Source organism: Arvicanthis niloticus, chromosome 24 (genome assembly GCF_011762505.2).
Source record: "Arvicanthis niloticus isolate mArvNil1 chromosome 24, mArvNil1.pat.X, whole genome shotgun sequence".
Lineage (NCBI taxonomy): Eukaryota > Metazoa > Chordata > Mammalia > Rodentia > Muridae > Arvicanthis > Arvicanthis niloticus.
In genome coordinates, this window is record NC_133432.1 from 22,839,439 (window position 1) to 22,861,481 (window position 22,043).

The 22,043-nt window shown below is 44.8% G+C and overlaps 1 protein-coding gene across 6 annotated transcripts in view; it reads right to left on the reverse strand.

Annotated features, from left to right (window-relative positions):
• The window catches only part of Auts2 (activator of transcription and developmental regulator AUTS2), a 1,059,321-nt gene extending 1,040,626 nt beyond the window's left edge, over positions 1-18,695 (reverse strand). For 4 of the 6 annotated variants that reach the window (XM_076923064.1, XM_076923068.1, XM_076923067.1 and 1 more), the window contains exon 1: positions 16,958-18,695. In XM_076923064.1, the coding sequence (XP_076779179.1) occupies positions 16,958-17,266 (309 nt within the window). In that variant the 5' untranslated portion in view covers positions 17,267-18,695. The remainder of the gene's footprint in view (positions 1-16,957) is intronic. The other 2 variants (XM_076923066.1, XM_076923065.1) reach the window with 1 other exon arrangement.
• Positions 18,696-22,043: the final 3,348 nt, after the last annotated feature.

Here is a 22,043-nt window from a genome sequence, read left to right on the forward strand (position 1 = left end):
CCAAACAGACTCTGAAAACTGGACACAGACCACACATCCCATAACTGCTGAGTCCCTAAGATACCTGTGACAGACCTGGTTCATCTTTATCTTGCCATGGCCCACATCACATCCATCTTTCTAGGATCTGACACTAAGCCTGTTATACAATAAATAACTCATTCCTAGAGACTAGAGAGGTGGCTTGAGGTAAAGGGCTTGCCACAGAAGCTTGAGAACCTGAGTTCAGAGGCCCTGGTCCCATTTAAAAGCTGAGTGCACACACACACAGTACAAGTGTCTATAATCCCAGCATTATTATCAGGAGATGGAAGCCAGAGACGGGACAATCCGAGAAATTCACAGGCCACCTACCCTGGTTTACATAAGAGAAAAACAAAAAGACCCAGGTCTCAAACAAGGTGCAAGGTGAAGAATGACAGGAAGGTTGTCCTCTGACCCCTACGTGTGGTGATCCTCTCCATTCCCTCTCTCTTACTCACTCCTCTTAGTAAGAAAAAAGTAGAGTTCTGACCCATGTAGAGGCAAGCACTACATGGAATCCCAACATACGAAGGATATCACAGGGTCTTCTCTCATTTTACTATTCTCTCTCTCTCTCTCTCTCTCTCTCTCTCTCTCTCTCTCTCTCTCTGTGTGTGTGTGTCTGTCTGTCTGTCTGTCTGTCTGTCTTTGTGTGTATCTGTCTCTCTCTTTCCCTCTCTCTCTCTCTCTCTCTGTGTTTGTCTGTGTCTATCTTTGTCTCTGTGTCTGTCTCTCGATCCCTCTCCCTCTCCAGCCCCTCCCTTTCTCCTTCTACCCTCATCTAAGCGACCCCAAATGAAATCATCCCAACACTGACCTGCTCACATTCAGGAAAACAGGCTGAGGGAATATCCCAGAAAAATAACTCTACACAAGACATGAACAACTGGGGAAAAAAAAAAAAAAACACTCCTGAGGCACCATCCTGCTCATAATTGGAGCAAAACTATAAAAATACACTCAGGAAAAAAGTGAACAGGACCTACCTTTATGAATCTGTCACCCAGTCTAGCACTAAGCTGATCCAAACAAGAGCCATGGATACAAAGCATGGTGACCTATCCTCTGACACTGTAATCTAATCCTTAAAGTAGAGACGACTGAGTGTCTTTGCTCGTCATGTTTTCTAATGATGCTGCTGCTGTCTGCATGTTATGGGGCACTTCTTGGAAAATGGAGGTAACAACAAAGCACATCGTTAGGAAAGCAATTATATGCAGTAGTAACCATTTTACAATGGCCATATGGACTGTGTTTCAACAACATAATTTCCAATCAGGACAAGTGTACATATTTCTCTCTGTTCCTAATCCCAGGTACAACATACTAAATGAAATAAACGTGCATCTGAAATATGGGTGGCAGATGTGGGAATCGACATAATGTTACACAATGTTCGTCTATAATCAGAGAATATCCACTGCCCTAAGAGAGAGTGACAACCATCTCTGCTGGCCATCTTCACAGTCTCCTTAATTGGACACATCCCCAAGAGTCTAGGCAGGGCACAAAGAGAAGCAAAGGAATTCACAGTTTTCAATCTGAATCAGACTGTAGCAGTAAAACAGAACTTGCGGTTTGCACATACATAAAATCAAAGGGCATTAAATCATCTTTAAATCCTGGACCTAAAGGTGTGGGGCTACTATTACACCAGATTTTGACAGTATTTAAAATTTCAGAAGGCATAGGTTAGCTTAAATATCCCCCGAAATTACAATGTCTAAAGAACTAATTCCACTGTTTTTAGAGATGAAAAAAAGATAACTGCTTACTGAGGAAGCAGTAGAGAGAGGGTAAGAAAGCCCGTCTGGGAACATGACGGGAAAAACAGCTTTTGCTTATCAAAGAGAAATACTCTTCTGAAAATTCAGGCCACATGAGAATAATGAGGCAAGGATGTCTTTGAACTCTACCTGTCCCTAACCTGATGGTCCTTAGCCAGGTGTGAACCCTTTAATCCTAGAAAATGAACTACGTGAAAGCATCCTAGCCCAGACGAGCTGAGGAAGGGGGCTCTGGGTAATGTTAGGTACTTTAAATGCAGTTGGGATTTCCATAAGAATCAATCTAACAGCCAGAGTCATTAGCATACTCTTTGTAGTATAAACAAACCTCAACTGGGTGGAGAGAGAACAATTTGAAAATGTGCTCAGAATAACGAAAGGAAACAATGGCAAGGAAATAATGGACTCTGTCACCAGGTATCTTCCAGAAATAGATATCAAGAAAACCAAAGAGCTATTTAGTACGCTCTTTCATGAGGAAGAATGGAGTGCCTGTAGTTTAAAAATAAATAAATAAAATAAAACCTAGCACCGGTAATAAGATCTCTTTTATTGTGGACTATCTTCCCAAGAGAAGTAAGTGCCACTTCCTACAGTAGTTTAAGAGCGGACAAAATAACACAGGCATCTGTTAGTAAAATAAGTTTATATGCACGGGAACCTAGGACAGGCTACCAGTTCCTTCTCGGATCTCACAGGTCTGTTAAAGAGAGTTGCTGTAGGAAATCAGTAACAAAGAAGTCACAGGAGAGCTTCAATCTCAAGAACCTGACCTCTTGAGGCTCTTGGGAAGGCTTAATATCTACCTCCTAATTTTTTTTTTTAAAGATACGGCCAGATTTTAATGCTCACAGAACACTGAACAAGACAGAGAGGGAATAGTACCACCAACTAGACTATAGGCAAATGATATGAAACAGACTCAGTAGGACTGCTATTGTGTTGTTTTTGTTTGTCTAAAACAGAATCCCATGAGCTACATCCCAAAAGCTTCAGGGTTTAAAAGGAAAACAGAGGATGCTCAGTGACCCAGGGTTTTCCTAGCATACAGCAGGCTCTGGATTCCGCCATTAACTCAGGAAGGGGGTGAGAGTGGTAAGAAAGACAGACAAGAAGACAGCAGAAAACAACTTTCTGGAACAATTAGGTATGGTACTTGCCCAGCCCTGGGTCCTATTACTATAAATAGAAAATCCTTTATAACCAAGAAACTTTTCATCAACAGCAAGAGAACCAGAAAATGACTTCATATTTTTAAAGAGAGTGTAAAAGAGTGAGAAGCCTAAGCCTTCAAACATGCCCTAAACGGCTGCAGTTTTTGGTCTCAGATGAGCTGACAACCTCTCCAAGCTTTGGTCGCATCAACTGTAAAAGCAGACGCCATTCCTTTGTTCACAGCATCCTTCTGAGGCACAGTGAATGGGAAACTGGAAGCACAAAGCCTGGCCCAGAGCAAGCGCTACACAAGTTCCTTTTTCAAACATGTCTTTTCAGAGTTTTTGTTCTGTTTTTGTTTTGTTTTGTTTTGTTTTGTTTTGTTTTGTTTTAAGAAATAGGTCAACAACAAATAAGGATTGTCTGAACGCCTACTTTACATAGATCACCGACTAGAGAAAGCAACAATTTTAAGAGCTTTAAAATATCTCTTAAAGGATATATGGAGGGAGAGTGCAGGGGCTGAAGTCAGAGACACAGAGAAATGAAACAATACATTAAAAATAAAAGGAGGAAATGCTGGCTCTCTCTTTTCCAAGGTTCTAGTACTGACTCCAGTGTGATACCCAATAAGCCATTACAGCATACAGAACAGTCTGAGGGAAAACTTAGTAGCACTTGAACCTTCCCACTGGCTCCCAAAGGAAACACAAAGCATGTCTTGTCATAGTTAACACTTCAGAGATTCCTTTAGACTAGGGCCCAAGATCTCAATCCGTGAGAAAAACATTTCAAAAAGCTGAAATAAAGGTTACCAAAGCTAAATAAGTGAATACACCTCTCCGACTTAATCCATGTCCCAATCTTCAAATTATCAGGAATATAGTGCCACTAAAATTATTATTATTATTATTATTATTATTATTATTATTATTATTATTAGTGATTCTGAACACAGGTAATAGTTCAGTTAAATTAATCACAGTTTGAAATATGGATCAAAAGACAAGAAGCAGGGGCAAAGCCACTTGCTGTCAAACTGGATGAACTGAATTCTATCCCTAGTATGCACAGGGTGGAAAGAAAGAAATAACTCCTGAAATGTGTCCTCTTAACCTCTGCGCACATTCAAGCAAGGGGACAAACAGACACACATACACACACACACACACAAACTCAAATACACACAAAATTTAAATGATCTAATTAGTGGTTAAGGGCGATATATCTGATACTTTCAGATATTACATAAGACAACTTTCAAACATGTGAACATGACATACTGCAATATTTTAAAACCACTCTTTTCCTTGCACAGGAGGTCACCTAGAACAATCTGGACCATCTCAGTGTTAGACTAATGAAACGTTTTAAATTAAACAACCAACTGTCTGACTGAGCAGGTTTCAACACTCAGGTGTGAAATCTCACCTCCCAGCACTCTGGCTGAATTAGCCCCTTGCCTCTCACCTGCAATTATCATTTGCTCCCTCCCCTAGGTAGCTCTCAGCTACCACATAGCCTCTGAGGCTCACATCTGGAAATAAAAACTCCCTCTGGGGGCCTTCAATGCTTTGGGAGAGAGAGGGAGAAGAAAAACAAGAGCTTCATGCTGGTGTAGACCAGTTCTGAAAATACCTTTTTTTGACACACAGGGTAAAAGCAAATTGATAAAATGAAACCCTTATGTCACCTCGGTTAAGGGTAATTTTTCTTAATAGAGTAAATTTACATCACAGTTCTTCTAGAGGCCAGCTTCTTCCATCTAGACCAATTCCAAAAATCAGTAAAGGATATTTCTTTCAGTTGAGAGGGCATAATTAGACGTTTTGATTAGAGCGTTTGCCTCCCGTTTAACAAGATATAACAGATGTCCTCAACTTTCCTAATAATAATACAGCCCTGCTTTTGGCACCCTTACAATTTTAAAAATGAACTGTCATATAGAAAAATTACAGCTAGGGTGTCTCTGTGCAATCCTGACCCTGAAGTGGTTATGACACGCCTGGACTCCCCAGTGGAACAGATATGGAAATCATATTCCACATTCATAGCCACAAGCCCCCCCTTAGCATGCACCTGAAAACCAAGCGCTGAGATCTGAACGACAAGGTTAGTCCAATCACTGTCAATTAATGCTGGAAGTACCAAGACCAAGTAAGGTATGAAACCTGAAGAGAGACATGAAATTCTCACAGTCATTTCCTTCCAGGGAGCACACGAAGATGGAAGATGTGAAGCACAGAAAGCCATGTCAACCAAACACAACTAGATGGCTAGTTATTTTGTTGTTTGTTCTCTTAAGATTTGTTTTATTGCCTTTTTTTTTTTCTCCCTTTCCCTTCTCCCTCTCGCTCCACCCCTACTCACTCAATCCAGCCCCAATCGCTCCAACCCTGGCCCAAAGTATTTATTTATTTATTTATTTATTTATTTATTATATGTAAGTAGACTTCAGACACCCCATAAGAGGGCATTAGGTCTCATTACAGATGGCTGTGAGCCACCATGTGGTTGCTGGGATTTGAACTCAGGACCTCAGGAAGAGCACTCTGTGCTCTTAACCACTGAGCATCTCACCAGCCCTGTTTTTAATACTTTTAACTGAGTGTATGTGTCTGGGTATGTCCATGTGTGCATAGCTACTTTCAGAGACCGCAGGCGTCCTGTCCCCTGGAGCTGCAGCTGCAGGAGTTGTAAGCTGTACAACAACAAGTACTGGGAACTGAACTCAGATCCTTTCAAGAGCAGCAATCGCTCCTAACCACTGAGCCATCTCTTTAGGTCCTCGTGGTTAGTTTTGAACAATCAACCTAACTTGCCACAGGCTAGAATCAGCTGAGAATAGCACTTGCCTCCTGTTTCCTTGACTGAGAAATTATCTACATCGGGGTAAATTGTAGAAATACTTGCCTTGAATATGGGTGACATCATTCCCTAGGCTAGGAGTCCCGAGTAGACAGAGTAAAGAAAGCTAGCTGCATGTGTGCAACTGCTTATCTCTGTTTGGCTGTAGATTTGGAATGACTGGCTCTCTGAAACTCATGTCACTGTGACTCCCATGATGATAGACTGTAACCTGGAATTGTAAGCTAAGTAAATCCTTTCCTCCTCTAAGCTGCTCTTTGACATTTTAGTTGTGAGCCTTGCCTTTAACGGCTGAGCCATCTCTCCAGTCCCCTAAGTTGTTTTTGGACAGGGTGTTTCATCACAGCAACAGAAATAAAACTAGAACACATGACTACCAAAATCTCAGCTTCCCCGCTGAGAGAAGAAGGAGTACTACGCTTGGTAAAAAGGACTCATTTTTCACAGCAAGATTCCCCCGACATCTGATCCAATTTACAAAAATTCGATTTATACCAACTTTGTCAACAGATCAGCCCAGGGAGCATAACCAGAGATAGGTCTACATTTTAAATGGGAGCCAAGGCCTCTCTGATTGAAGTTCAAACTCAAACATCCTGGTTTAACAGCTCCATTAATGGCATTAAGCACAGATCTAAAGATTACTCAGACCCTTTGTCAGTGGCATGTGTTATTTATGGGACAACCTATCAATCATGTCTTCCTCTGATTATTTCCTACATTCTGGTCCTAGGCTATTTGGGCTGCCAAATTAATACATTCCATCATTGCTGCAAATCTAAACAATGGTTGGTAAAAGATTAATAAAATAGTTGGGCTCTCTGCAACCACATACACACCCAGAGAGATTCATCAATGTCTTTTTATTTGCATATCTGGCTGACTGCCCCTGCAGCAAATACGAAAAACGCAAAGCACAGGTATCCTGGATTCTGGTTTGCATTTAATTCAGGGTGTCAATCTGCTTCTGTTTTAATTACATCCATCTTGATATGTTATTATAATCCCACGAAAAACTTCTTTCCATTATATGAATGGTTATAAACATACACGCATGACAGTTGTTATAAATTTCCTCATTCAGCAATAAACAGACAAGTGCCTTAGCCAGCACAACCATGTGAATCTCGTATTGTGAGTCCTTCAGAAGCAAGTCTGAATATTCATCTCAAATACATGCCAAAGTTCCTCTGTTGCATATAGTCTCCTACCAGTATTGAGGAAATTGCTCTCCATTTCCCCAGGTTACTATTCTAAAGAAAATAACTTAATCCCCACTCAAAAAAATTAAAAATGTTAAGTAGGCCACAATAATATCTTATATCCAAGTAACTCTCTTTCCACTGGACATTCAAGAATGAGAAGCCAATACTTTCGAGACAGAAGGGTGGGAAGGGGAGTTTTAAACAGTACACTGTAGAGAGGAGCAATGAATTTCAAGGTAGTACACTACTCGGGGAACATGTGGAATGGGGAAAGAACATCTTTACAGGTTCTTGATATTAAATAACCAACAGAACATTATTAAGGAAAAAATAGTTTCTATGGGTGTTCCTCTTGATTTTTGTTTTTAAAACTGTCCTTCTGGGCTACAGATGTACCTCAGTTGGTGGAGAGTTTACCTAGCACACACACAGCCCTGGGTTCAATCTCCAACCGTGTATAAACTAGGGCTGGTGATACACACCAGTAACCCCAGAACTCAATAGATTTAAGAGGATCAGGAGTTCAAGGTCATCATAGACTACACAGAAATTCCAAGGCTGGGTGCCGGGGACTGACTTAAAATTTAACAGAACCTTCTTCCATAATCCCCGATCCTTGTACTCACCAGCACTAAGGGAAAATAGTCTCCTTCTTTCATTGGGTAATAGCTAGGACCTCTAACCCCAGTATGATCAGGAACAGATCAGTTCATCCTTGAGAACTATTTCTACTTGCAAACTGAGGGGCAGAAAGAGCTGCACCACCAGGGACAACATCTGTGCAAAGAATACCAAGATGGTGGCTTAAAAAACATAGCCTCCAGATGTGGAGTGAAACAGATCTGAAGACTACTCGGGAGAAGTTCAGGTCTGAATGTAAGGATAATCCCTCCTAAAGACTGAATTCCTCGAGTTAATCTTAAAACTAATTTTCTCAGGTAACCTCAGAGAACACTGTAACAAAAAGGAAACTACACACACAATTACCAAATCCTTGTCTCCCTCTTTAGCCCCCAGAGAAGGCTTACTTTCACTTAAAATGTATTGGAGCATTTCTGAGTTCGCTTGAAGACCTTCATGATTGTTGTTGACTGTATCAAAAAATGAGTGGAAGTCACTGTCATTTCTATCATGTAACTGAAAGCAAGCAATATTCTAATGACAAGCTATTGTCATTGCATCTTCATTTTCCTGTATTTCCCTTTTGTTTTTAACTATGCTAAATGGCTCACTAAAGGATGCCAATGGGGGGTGGGGGAGAACAAATAAACAGACCAAAAGTAAAAAGAAAGAAGAAAAGACGACAGGGATGACATCACACACCTCTGACCCCAGCACTTGATAGGCAGTCACGTGAATCTCTATGAGTTCGAAGCCAATCTGCTCTATGTAATGAGTTATAGACTTGCCAGAGCTGTATATCAGAGATCTCGTCTCCAAAAACAAGATAGGGGGAGAAGGGAGGGAGAGAGAAGAAAAGAGAGGGAAAAGAGGAGGAAAGAGAGGAAAAAGGAAGAATAATAATCATGTTAGTATAACAACTGAGGGATAGCTGTAGTACTGGATAATGGGTCTCTTCATTTATTTTAAGTTCTAAAATATCAAAACCAGCAGAAACTACAAATACCTGACATAAGGGTAACTTTGTAGCTGAAAAGGTTAAGTGTAGGGACAACAAGGAAAGTGACATTTCTCACTTATCACTACAACTTGACTGTGGCAATGGTTTATTTTAGGATTCAAAATTTAGCTGCAGTTGGAAGTATCAAATCTCACCTACACAACCAAGGGTCCCAGTGTGTTTGTAGGCAGTGGTCCAGTTAGTAGCTACTCTAAAGTACTTCTAAAAGCTCTTCCGACGCAACTTAATCCTCACCCTTACTAGCCATTACTGTCACTCATGTACACTATAAACCTTCTCCTCTATGGCTCTCATTTTTACTACACCCAGGTGTTACAAGGTTCTGATACCAAGAGCATAATCCACTATGAGGTACACCAACAAGCCAAAATGACAGTCAAGTAATAAACAAACATGTGTACGTATTTAACATGTAGTAGTTTGGGTAAACTCTAACTACTGCTTAGCTATGAACTAAGAGACCATAAAGAGCACAAGCAATCCTCTAACCCAGAGTTAATAGTGCTAGAGTACCTCAGATCATCAAGATTCAAATAATGAAAACTCAGAAATGCTAAAGTTTTCACATTCTGACACAACTTCCCAAATACTTTTCATTTCACTATCTGCATTCCTACTTGTGATAACTTTCAGAAAGGGGGGGGGGGAAGAAAGCTGGAATCGGAGAGGCGGGGAACAGGGAGGTAGCATGTAGTGTAACTGGACCCTGAAATGAGTGTGTGAAAGAAATAAGCATTTCATATGAATTGAAGGTCCAGGTCCCCTTAAAAATACATGGAATTGGAGACTTAAACAGGATAGACCTAGAAGCCTGTGCTGACACAGTCTCTTCGTCCCTTCCTAAGTAAGCAAAAAGCTGTCAGGTGATATGAAACCACTCCTCATCTGCAGTTACTAAACGCAATAGAAAGAAAAAAAAAAGACCTATCTATTATTTGTGATCCTGACTGACATCAAGACATGAAAAAAAAAAAAAAACAAAAAAAAAAAAACAAGATACTACTTGTTCTACATGGGAGACAGAGGATGTGAAGAAATAGCTCACACCAGACACTTTAGAGCCTCTCTCTTAAAATCTAAGTCCCCCACTTCCACCTGAAGCAGGTGAACCAACCTAAGACCTACAGTCACAGAACAGCTGCAGACTATGTATGAGAAATACTTCTGCCCTAGCTAACAGCGTCTCCCAAACTGTTTTTAGCTTTTCCAGTCTTGTTTTTTTTTTTTTTTACCTAATTAACTACTGCAGTCTTCTTTCCAATTTCAAAAGAGTTTAGAATCTACTTAAATTTTGCAGACTGTCATCAAAGAAGACATTGCTATCCCTTTACCAGGTGGTTTTCCTAAATCTCCAGCATATGGGGTGTAATCCCAACCCTGGAGTGCAGAGGAAGTGTTAAAGACATGCTGCCTCTTCACTTCAACGAAGTGAAACTCCATTTGGTGTATTGTAAATATCCACCTATTCAGAACCCTGTAAAATGATTGAAATCCACTCTCGGCACCCATGCACATGCACAAGCACACACACCTCTCATCAGGCAGCGCTCTCTATCAACGGTCTCAAACTCAAGACCTACATTATTCCACAATAACACCAACAGTTGTTTTCTGTGCTTAAGGACTTTCTAGTCTTAACAATCTCTCAAACTAAATAATCACCATTTATTCTTGACAATATTTAAAAAGAAAAAAAAAAAAAAAACAGCTTTATATACAAGTGTCCCAGAATCTCTATCACAGCAAATTACTCTGCCATTTTTTGTTTTGAACTTCAGAGCAGTGCCGGAAGACTGAACCCACAGCCTTGCAGATGCTAGGCAAGTACTTTACCATTGAGCTACACTCCCCCAATAAAACCCAAGAAACACAAAACAAAACTATTACTAACCTTTTTCCAAATAAGTGCTAAGGGAATACCTCTCTCAGAACCAATCACTACCTTCATGGTCCTCTCTTCAAACCATCTGACGCATTTGTATCTTACTCAACATAGCTAAAGCAGTTCATATCCACAGCTAACAAGAGCCACAGGGAATCTTCCTACCAAGACCTTCAAATTCGCTTCACATAAAGACTCCTCCAGTGCATCTTTGCTTCACAGAGTGAAACACAGGTTCAGTGAGTATGGTAAGAAGCTAGAGTTCATGCACACATGTAATCCACACTTCCCCTTCCCCCCACCCCCAATCACTCAGAAAGTCCTCAGAACCTGGGCTGAGGCACACTTCTCAGAACTGAAATGGCAGGACTTGACCTCTTCCAGCAATCCCACAGCCAATCTTTGCAAGACAGAACAACAGTCCAGAACGACTCTGATCCATGCCTTTCCCTGGCTCTGTAACAGCACTGGAGATGCCCTGGGCCTCTGTGAACTGCCATGCCATGCGCTGCAAGCCAAGAGCCAGCTAACCAGAAACCTTTGTTTTAACCCCAATGTCAAATTCTTTTCCCATCCCAACCTTCTTTTCCAGGTTGCTAAAAAGCAGCAATACATAAAACCAGAAGGGACGGCTGGAAGGCGACTTGGTAGTATCGGAATCAAGCAGCTGTCACACTGAGAAAGCGCAGTTAGTGAGAAGGGTTCACCAACATTCACCTCTTCAAGGGGTTAGGAAAAAAAATCAGGAAAACAGCTGACATGAGGCAGAAAAGTAAGTGGACATCTCTCTATTAATATCATCTCAGTCCCTACCTGCCATCCCTGCAGCAGCCTCCAGTATAAGTGCTTCCCAGGCTGAGCTTCTACACCCTATGGTCAGCCCGATAACCCCCTCCCCACCCTCAGAGATCACCAAACTCAAAGATCTGGAGTGCATTCTTTGACACCTTAAGCCATGTTCCCTACTGAGTTATGGATACAATGCTGAGAATTAAAATGTTCTGTGGCCACAGAGATTTAAGAGATAAGGCACACTCTATTTCCTCCTCTGATGATCAAAATTCGCACTCAGATAATAAAGACTTTTAATTCTAGCAGAACAGGTCTTTCTAAATTGTGAGAACTAATCGTTCTGCTTCAGCCTAAAGCATCCTCTATGTTCCATTCCAAGCTGAGAACAGTCACTATAACTTCATCTCAATCTTTCCACTAACAGAGGACTGAGGAAAAGGATGCTTTAAGAAGATGACATCGCAAGGAGGCTCATACAACTACTCAGAAAAGCCAAGTCTGGCTGGTGGGTCTCCTGGCCCCCTAAGAACTTCTTCAATACTCATTCATACCAGCCTTTTCAGCCTCTGGTCTTAATTGTCCAGTGACTTCTTGTTGGCCTTCTTCCTGTGTTGCCTTCACTATTTCTTCAGAAAGCTCTCCCATTTTCCACTACTATCTTGTCTACTAATCACTACACCCTTCTAGGGCCCATCTTTTCCAGGAGGACTTCTCAAGGGCTGGGGATGTAATTCAGTTAGTAGGCTGCTTTCTTTAGAGCATACACAAAGCCCCAGCACAACCAAAATAAGGGATGGGGTCGACACCTACTTCCCTGGCACTCAGAAGGTGGAAGGAGGAAGATTACAAGTTCATAGTCATACTCTATTACACAGTTCGTTTGAACCCAGCATAGGGTGCATGAGATTATATATCAAAACACACACGTCCATGCACACTTTATCTCGATCTCTTCTCTCTAAAAGTCTACTTTAGTTAACATGACTCAAGTGCCTGTTTCAAAATCGTTTTGTAGGTATTGGATTTAACTTATCAACTATATTGCATATTTCCAGATGTTATAAACATTTTAGGCTTCTTATCTCCTAGTGCCTTGTACATATTAAACATTCCATAAATGTCTGCTCAGTGGCACGAGGAACATGATAATCTTAGTATGTAAAATCTCAAAACTGAATTACTAGCACCTACTAGACCTAAGAGAGAAATGTGTCAGATCCCATACAAAAGACTTAATAGACCACTGATATGTGGGTGAGCCCTGAAGCAGAACTAGGAAGCGATGGTCACAGGAAAGCCTGTATTTGATGCTCTACACACCAGAATTGAGTCTACCCGTTTTTTTCTTTTTCTTTTCTTTTCTTTTTTTCCAGAACACTACAGCACCAGCAGACTTGTCTGACAAATCTAGCAGTGTCCTCTTTCTTTCCCTTTGGTGAGCTATACAAAAAGAAACATCCAAGTTACAAAAGAAGAAGAGTGGGGAGAAATAAATTCACAAAGTCAAACTTTCAGCAAGGATACTTGCTACTCATGGTTTCCTAATAGAAACCTAAAGAATTTTGAAAAGCACCTCAGCTAATACACCAGTAAGTACATCGTGTTAGTACCAGGGTACCAACATTTCCCATTTATACTTTGATTGCTAGAATTTGTTTTGGGTTTATTGTTGTTTGGAAAAAAAAAAAAAAAAACATGAATGCCAAGTGGGATAGCATGTGCCTATAAGCCCTGCACTCTGGAGGCTGGAGCAGAAGGATTTTACTGAATGTGCAGGGCTAGCCTGTACTACATAACAAGACCCTGCCCACTATCCCCCCAAAACTAAAACAACACATTTAGAGCTTCTTGCCCTCATCCTAACATCCAAAGAATACCCAAACATGAAATACTGTTTCTAAATGGCACTTCTGCTTCTCAACTGTGTAATGAGAACACACAGTTCAACTTTACCCTCCTCACCTACCCTCTTATCTTCTATCATGAGACTCTTTGTAATCACATACTTGAACTTCAGGGCACAATTACTCAAGACAAGTGTCCCTGCAGAATATGCAACTACCTCAGCCAGTTTCAGCGCTTACAACATGTGGGAGATGCCAAACTGCCCTCTGAGCTTCCCATCTTCTTAAATAAAATCCTAATGATTGTAAAGAATAAGCATAAAATTGCAAGCCGCCATTGTGCTTATTACTTCTTAGTCTAGTATCTGTAAAACCATAGCTGCCCTGGAAGTATTTATATCAAAATATTCCATTATTACTTAGAAGCTGAAGGAAGGAAGGAAGGAAGGAAGGAAGGAAGGAAGGAAGGAAGGAAGGAAAAAAGAAAAAAAAGGAAGGAAAGAAGGTAGGTAGGAAGGAAGGGAGGGAGGGAGGAAGTCGCAGCCACCAAGAAGTCCCTGAAGACAAAATCTAAGAGTCAGTTTGTGGATTCACAACCTAAGTATATGACCCCTAAGTCTGCCAGAAGTGGCTCTAAACTGGTGGAATTTATAAGCCTAACTGTCCAAGCCCATACGTATGGCTTCTTGATGATTCGTGGCAAAGGTTATTTTCATTTACAAGCACAAGTATGTATTTAGGGTAACTCTTGGTATCTGTGGTAATTTTTAACACACACGTGTTCATAATACACATTTCTATTCAAGTTCCTAGCTGAATTGCCTGCTTCCTCATAAGCCTTCATATTTCTTGCTGACAGTTCAGTAAATCTTTCAAATTTAGTGTCGTGAACATCAGAGGCTCTAACAGTCACTACAAGCTTAGGTTCTGACCATCCAACATGAACACTGTGTTAACAGCCAATATATTTATACTTTGCTCACCACCACTACCTCCACCACCACCACCAAAAAAAAAAAAAAAAAAGGTAAACATGATTATGTTTATCTTCCAATACATTGTTTTAACAGGTGTATTAACAGGTTTTCCAAAAAATCTGAACTTTCTAAAAACATGACTGGACAGACTGTATAATACTAGCAAACTGTTAATTTACTGAGGACAGATGACGGTACTGTGGGGAATTCTAAAGTCATTTGTGTCATTTATATATACTTCAGAGGTTAATGCAGAAATATTCACAGATGTCATCACAGCAGGTCTGAAAGGTGAGAGGGAGGGCAATGAACTACAGAAGAAGCAAGATATGCACTGTAAGTTGATGAATCTGGGGGTGCTGAGTGCACTGGAGTTTACCCTACTGTTCCGTCTGCTTTCTCATGCAAATGTATTTTTTTTTAAAGTTAGACCCTTTATACCAATGCACCACTATGTGTGTGATATTGTGATAGACATGAAAGTACCATAGCATTCAGCTAACCAAATCACCCTCAGGTTTTAAATCTACAAAAGTAGCTTCGAAGTAAATTGCATCCCAGAAAGAAGTGTGGTACTCAAGGTACATTTTGAACTCGATCTTCTTTAAAAATTATAAAGTTTAAGGCTTGAAACAGAAACAGACCAGGCACATCTTCTAGCAGAAGATAAAGTCAGTTACTCAAACAAACAAACAAACAAATAAAAAACAAGTGCAAAACTTACTGCCATCTCCACCTGGCCTTCAACAATGATAAGGAGAACTCTTAGACACCCCCCCCCCTTGCTGGCTAAGTGGGGCCACCCAGCAGAGCATGACAACTACCCAGAGTGTGGAACCACTTGTAAGCAGTTCTTTCCTTCACCAACTACAGGCAGCCATGCTGAGTCAAATCCCAGGCAGCATTCTCACTTAGGATACATGATGCCACTTCAATGCCCATTTTAAAGCAAGAAAGAAGTCACACTGCAGTACCCATCCACCTTTGCAAAGTTAAGAAACACAACTATAAGCATCCTGACTGGTGACACTCAACACTTAGAGCTGCAGAGCACCAACTCTAAAACCAATGAGTAAGCCAAGTACGAGCATCAAAATCTCTGCTCACCACCACCACCAGTATCATCAGCCTCCCTTCCTTCCTCCCCAGCTACTGGCCACTGGCCACCACCATCACCCCCCACCCCCATCCAAAGCACTTTACAGAAAAAAGTCGGACAGACAGGAAGACTGCCTTTTTAAAAATACTTAAACTTGAAATCCAAACACAGATCTAGAACCAACAGCGTAAAACCTGCATAGTCAGTGTGCTTGTGAAGCTTAGGCTCACATTAACAAAGCTTGCCTTGGCACCCCTGAAACAATGCCACAATAACAGCAACAGAAATAAAGAAATAAATAAAGGAAAAGCAAAAGTTTCCTCACACCACTATGTCAGGTGCCATGAAAGGCTACAAACCAACCATATTTTGGTTTTGTGCTGGATCAACTCAGGAGAACCACAGAACCTCCTGTGCACGGTTATGTGTGTTGAGGGTGGGGAAAGGGAGGTAGAGGAGGAGAGAAAGCAGTTAAATGTATACAAACCAATGACCAATCCTAGCACCAAATCAGATCTGCCCAGGCAAAGATACTTTTCTGTGACCCCTGGGCTACTGTCTCCCTCCAGCTCCAGCTCCTTCCATCCAACACACACACACACACACACACACACACACACACACCAAGAACCTCTTAGCAGGCAGGAAAATGTGCAGGAAAAAGGCTCCCTGCAGGTGCCTAAGGAATAAAGACAGACACACAAACACATACACAAAGCCAATCATTGGGGGGGGGGGGGGGGGGAGGGACACATACAAAAAGGAAAAGAGGGACAACTGGTGACAAGCCCTTCAGCAGCCAACTAGGATTTTATTCTTGCTTCCTACCAGCCCTCCCTGGTGTACCTTATTCTGCCCTTCAACTAAACTGCTCATGTACACATACATACATACACACACACCAACACACCCCACACAAAAATGTATGTGTGTGGATAATATTGTCATTAACCCTTTCTGCAATACAGCCCCATGCAGAATAGAGAAAGATATTCCATCCTTTCCTCTTCTCCCCTCCTCCCTCCTTTCTCCCAACAAGGAGAAAACGCCCCCTTCCCCAGCTTCACCAAAAAAGGGGGAGGGGGTAAAGAAAAGCCACAAAACCCTAGCAGCCTCTGGTCCCCAGGACATCCAGAAAAGGCATATACCAGACAGACTAACACACACACACACACACACACACACACACACACACACACACACGCATGAGAACATATGGCTCTGTAGAAAGCACACAGAGAACAGTCCACAGGCGCCCCAAACCCAAGCAAAGACTTCCACCAGCCAAGAAGCCATGATTGGGGAAGGGAGAAGAGGAAAGGAGTGGGGACAGAGCCATCCATGGAGAGGGGGGGGCGCATTGTTGTGATGCCCGAACCCCTTTCTTTCCACCCATCTGCTGTGGAGGGAGGAGGGGGTGCAGGAAGGGGGCGCAGGGGAAAGGCAAGCTGGACAAGAACGAAACCAGTAGAAGACCAGACCAGGCATACCGCTTGGCGATTCCCTCCTTGCTGCCCCCAGCTCCCCCTACAAACAACCCCACACCCAACAATAAGACCTCGGCCGAGACAGACAGCTTCGAGTGCGGCGGGGGAGGCGAGAAAACCGGGGTGCAGCCGAGTGGGGTGTCATGCATAAAAGGAAACCATAGGGGGAAACAGGAAAGGGGGTCCCCCCCTTACCTCCAGCGCTTCAAAAGTAACAAAGCTGGTCATGGCAAATCCATCAATGATGTCCTCTTCGGCTGAGGTGGACTCTCGGCGCTTCCTCCGCGGGGGTCTGGGCCGGGACGGGGCGGAGGATGGGGGCTTTCCATTGTCTTCCTTGTCGGAGCCCGACGATGAAGCCAGCGAGGGAGCCCGGGTCCGGCCGGTTCCTATACCACCCGCCGCACCGGTTCCTAACCCGGCCCGGGAGCGTCTCTCCCGGTCTCGCTGTGATCGCGACCTCCGCTTTTTCCGGAGTCCATGTCCCCGCGTCGGGCCATCCATGGTTCTTTTAACCGCGCCGGGGATCTTCCCCGTTCGCCTACCCGCGCGCCACAGGCTCGGGCCGCGGCCACACACACACACACACACCCCAAGAAGGGGAAAAAAAAATGACACCGAGCCCCCCCCCCCCTCCTGCTGCACGGGCTTTTCCCTCCAGCCGCGAGGAAGGGCGCGGGGGAGAAGGCGGCTGGGAGGAATAAAAAAAAAAAAAAAGAAGAAGAAGACGAAGAAGAACAAGAAGGGAGGGCAGGGGGAAAAAGAGAAAGAAAAAAGGGGGAAGGGGCGGGGAGACGGGGAGGGAGGGACACGGGGAAGCGAGAGGGCGAACTGTGGGGCTCCCCTCTGCACCGAGGGTCGGAGATGCCTGCGAACAGCGCCGAGCAAAGTAATGGCTGAACACACAGGTCTCCTTTACAGAGGAAAGGGGGGAAAAAAAATAACTCACCAAGCAGGCAATAAATCAGAATAGCGGAATGCTTTGATCAAGAGACTGGGGAAGCCCTCCCCGCGGCCATGCTCTCTCCCCACCACTGAAATCGCCTTGCTTCTCGCTTTCTCTAGAGACCCCCCCTTCCGTCCCCCCCAAAAAAATTAAAAAGAAAAAAAAATAATAAAAGCCCGAGGTCCGAAAAGGTCACGGTGAAGTGAGGGGTGGGTGGCAATGAACTTCACCCGCCCCCTCGTGCAGGAAAACACCCCACACCTCCGCCTCTCTCACACACTCGGCTCGCAGAAAAACTCACTCCCGGGCTCCCAGTCTTTTTTTAAAGAAATGTATCCAAGGGAAGCCAGGGCTGGAGAGCGAGCAGAGAGGGGCGAGACCCCCCAGAGAGGGGAGCATAACCACGCAATCACGAGCGGAGACAGAGGTTGCCCGGGGAAAGGAGGAAGGGAAGGAGGAGGACGCTGAAGCAGTTGTGGGATTTTTCCCCTTTTTTTTTTTTCGGTCTTCGGGGGGGGGGGGAGGAGGAGGAAAAAAAAAAGATGAAAGAAGAATTGCAAAGCCTGGCGCGTGCCACCGACCCCCTCCTCACATACACATGCACGCACGCACACACACTAATTGAAGATCTCCCCCCCACCCCCAGTTCCAGAGGTCACCCTTCCTCCAAAAAAAAAAAAAAAAATGTATAAAGGGGGGGTTGGTGAGTCAGTCAATGAGGAAAGCAAAGAGCAGTCTCCAACCCGACATACACCGGTGTGGTGCCGCCGCCGCCGCCGCCGCCTCTTCTTCTTCGCGTCGCCCCGCCTGAGGAAGAAGCGCTGGGAGATGCCGCCCGCTCGTTCGCTCGCTCGCTCGCAGCTAACGCTGCCTCAGCCGCCGTCGCCGGAGCCCGGAGCCCGAGGGTGCACGGCGTGTCCCCGGGCGGCTGCAGCCAGAGCCCGGGCACGGCCTCATCCTCCGCCCGCCTCGCTCACACAGCGCCCGCTCCTCCCCCTCCGGCCGGCCCACCGCCGCCGCCCGCCTCGGCCCAGCCCCGCGCCCGCCCGCTCTCTCTCTCTCTCTCTCTCTCTCTCTCTCTCTCTCTCTCTCTCTCTCTCCCCTCTCCTCTCTCTCGGTCTGTCTCTCCCTCTCTCTCTCCTCTCTCTCTCCCTCTCTCTAGCTCTCTCTCTCTCTGTGTCTCTCTCTCCCTCGCACGCGCGCTCGAGCTCGCTCGCCGGCGAGCGCTCTGGAAGACCGCCCTCTTCGCGCCTCGCTCTGCGCGCGCTCCCGAGGACCGCCCTCCTGGCTCTCCACGCGCTCCCGAGAGCTAACCCCCCTTCGCTCGCGCCTCGCTGGGCGCGCTCCCGAGGGTCGCCCCCTCCTCCTCCTCCCCCCCACGCGCGGGCTCCCGAGAATGTCTCTCACGCCTCGTTCTCTCTCTCTCTCTCCCCCCCCACTCCCTCCGGCACCACGGGGCGCGCTCCCGAGGGCCGCCCCTTCCACTCATGCACCACTAGCTGCGCGCTCCCGAGAAGGGCCCCTCCCCCTCGCGCCTCTCTCCACCCTCTCCCACGCGCGTTCCCGTCCCCCCTCCTCCCGCGCGCCTCGGGCCCGGCTGGATCACGTGACCCGCCCCCCTCCCCTAGTTGTAGAGTGTGTGGAAAGCAAAAAGGCTGAGGGGCTGGCCACCGCTCCACGAGCCCAGGGCATGCGCGCTGGGGCGGCCGGGCCTGCGCACTTGGGGGCGGAAGGGGTCTCTGGAGGCTGTGGGGTACGTTGGGGAGGTCGGTCACGGTCCGGTGTGGAGTTGAAGTTCGAGGGCGTGGAGGCTGCCCCAACATCCCGCCAAACGCACGGAGGACTCGCGCGCGCACGCGTACCAGGCACCTTTCTCCGGACACTTGCTCCCCGAGTGCCTCGTCTCCGCCACTCCTGAAGCTCTTGCTGGTTCAACTACTCTGAAGTACCTCTAGGTGTTTTGCACGCGCGCGCGCGCGCGCACGGTGCAAAAATAAAAATTAAAAAGTGCATGCAGCGCGAGTTGGTTGCAAAGCATGGACCCAAAGAGGGTGCACTTTGGGGACAAGAAAGGATGGCCTAGTGCTGCGTCCAGGCGCACCAAGGCAGCCAACCGGCTAGAGCTGGAAACTTCCCCCCCACCCCCAACCCACCCCCGCCACCCCGCTCTGCGTACTAGAACACCGAATCCCTGAGTGCCCCTGAACCCAGGTGACCCCCGGCCTGCACTTTTGCTCTCCCTGTAGGAGACACTTTGCGGAGGTGCTAAGCCGCTTCGGAGCAGCCAGACACCGCGAACTTGAACCTGGAGCAAGGGACTGAGTAGGTCGGGGCTGTCCCAGTCTGAGGACCCTTTAGACTCCAAACCGCCATCCCCCTCGCTGCAGGCTTCACTTACTGTTTAGCTGCAGGAGGATGGAGCAGAGGTGCCTTCCCTACGTTTTCCAGCACGATGTAACAGATGCTTATAAAAAGTTGTATGAAAGAGCTGACTACAGCCCAGAATCGATCAAGCAAAGCGACCAACCACTCTGGATAAAATAGCTGTGCGGGTTTTTTTTTTTTTTTTTTTTTTTTTTCAGGGCACTTGGAATTGATCTATACTCACCGACAGTCTTCTCTCAGCAATCTCTTAGTCGCTTCGCTTTCTGTCCAAGCACATAAACACCGTGGCACATCACCCCTCACCCCTAGCAACCCACACTTGGCATGAAGGAAAAGAAAACAAACTGACATTAATTGCTCACAATGAGCCAGGCACCGTGTTACAATGCTTTGTACGCGATTTCTACTGTTCTGAATCCCAGTCTGCTCATAACAGAACTAGAAGGTCAGAAGCAGTGCAAGAGAAAAAAACAAAACAAAACAAAAAAAACAATGTTTCTCAAATGGGTGGACGGATGGATGCTTTATTTTCTTGCATTCAACAGAGATTAGGGCTTCACAGCTGTAGGTTCAGGACACCCCAAATAGAGAAGTGCATGGATCTTATTTTCTGGCAAGTGAGTCTCTTTGTCTTAACACTTTCAGATTTAGTGGTTGGTTTCTCAACACACTCCAGCTTTCCTGTTTCAGGAACCTAGATCTGTGAGCATATGGGTAGTGGGAGACAAGGAGACAGAAGAGATCAAGTCGAGTGTGAATAAGACAGGCTTTATGTCTGTCCAGGGGAGCAAACCATTTAACCTTAGGCAAGACTTTTGAATGACTAATTTTCTCATCTTCTAAATCAAAGAAATTCAATTAAATGTTCAAAAAGTTCCCTTTCAAGTCTCCCAAGGCCTTCTCAAAAACATAGCATCTTTGTTTTTAGTACATCCTGTGCCTTTTTTGTCCCCCCTTGAGAATAGTGTTGTGTGATATCTGAATTTATTAGGGAGCAGAGTGGCACCTTCCAAACTTAGCTACACTGACTGTTGCTGCCCTTGGAGCAGTCACTTAAATTCAGACTTCCATACCTCCCGTGTTAACTTCTAGGGTGCTGTTCCCTGCAGTGGCTGGAACCCACACTGATGCTGTCAAGCAAATTCCCCAAAATAGAGTCAGGTTCCTTGTCATTCACAGCCAGGGACTTGGGCTCATTTTCACAGGTTCGTTTCTAGGATATTTCTAATTTTCTTTATTTTTTTTTTTTTTTCTTTTTTTTTTTTTTTTTTGTTGTTGTTGTTTTTTTTTGTTTGTTTGTTTCTGTGATTTTAAAAACAACAAAAAAACCAAAACTCTCTAAATGAAAACATTTTGAGGAGCAAAGAATCTCTTTGGCTTCGGCTTCCAGGTCACATTCTATCACTGAGGGAAGTCAGGACAGGAACCTGGCAGAGACCATGGAAGAATGGTGCTTAGTGGCTCAGTCTCTGGCAGTCTTCCTTCTTCTAGCTTTGTTTCACAACCCAGGATCACCTGCCCAGGGATGGCACCACCTACAGAGGCCTGGCCCGCCCACATCCATCAACAAGCCAATTCCCCCACAGACTTGGCAAGAGACCAGTGATCTGGACGATCCCCAAACTGAGGCTCCCTCAGATGACTCTGGGCTGTGTCAAGTTGACAGCTGAAGCGAACTGGGACAGATATAAAAATTGTCTTTGATACGGACAAGATTCTAGGGAACCAGGAAGTAGAAGTCACTTTTCACAAACTTTGGAGATTGGGTTGTAAAAACTGTGAAATTGTCAAGTATAATAAGAGGCATTATATTGGTGACTTTTCAGAGCAGCCCTTGGCAGTCATGTCTTTAAAGAGTAATGTCTAGTTGGGGGGAAAGTGGATCGTAATATACTGTATCCAAGAACCTTGCCTCTGGCAAGAGTAATTTGCAAACGTATTTTGGGATAA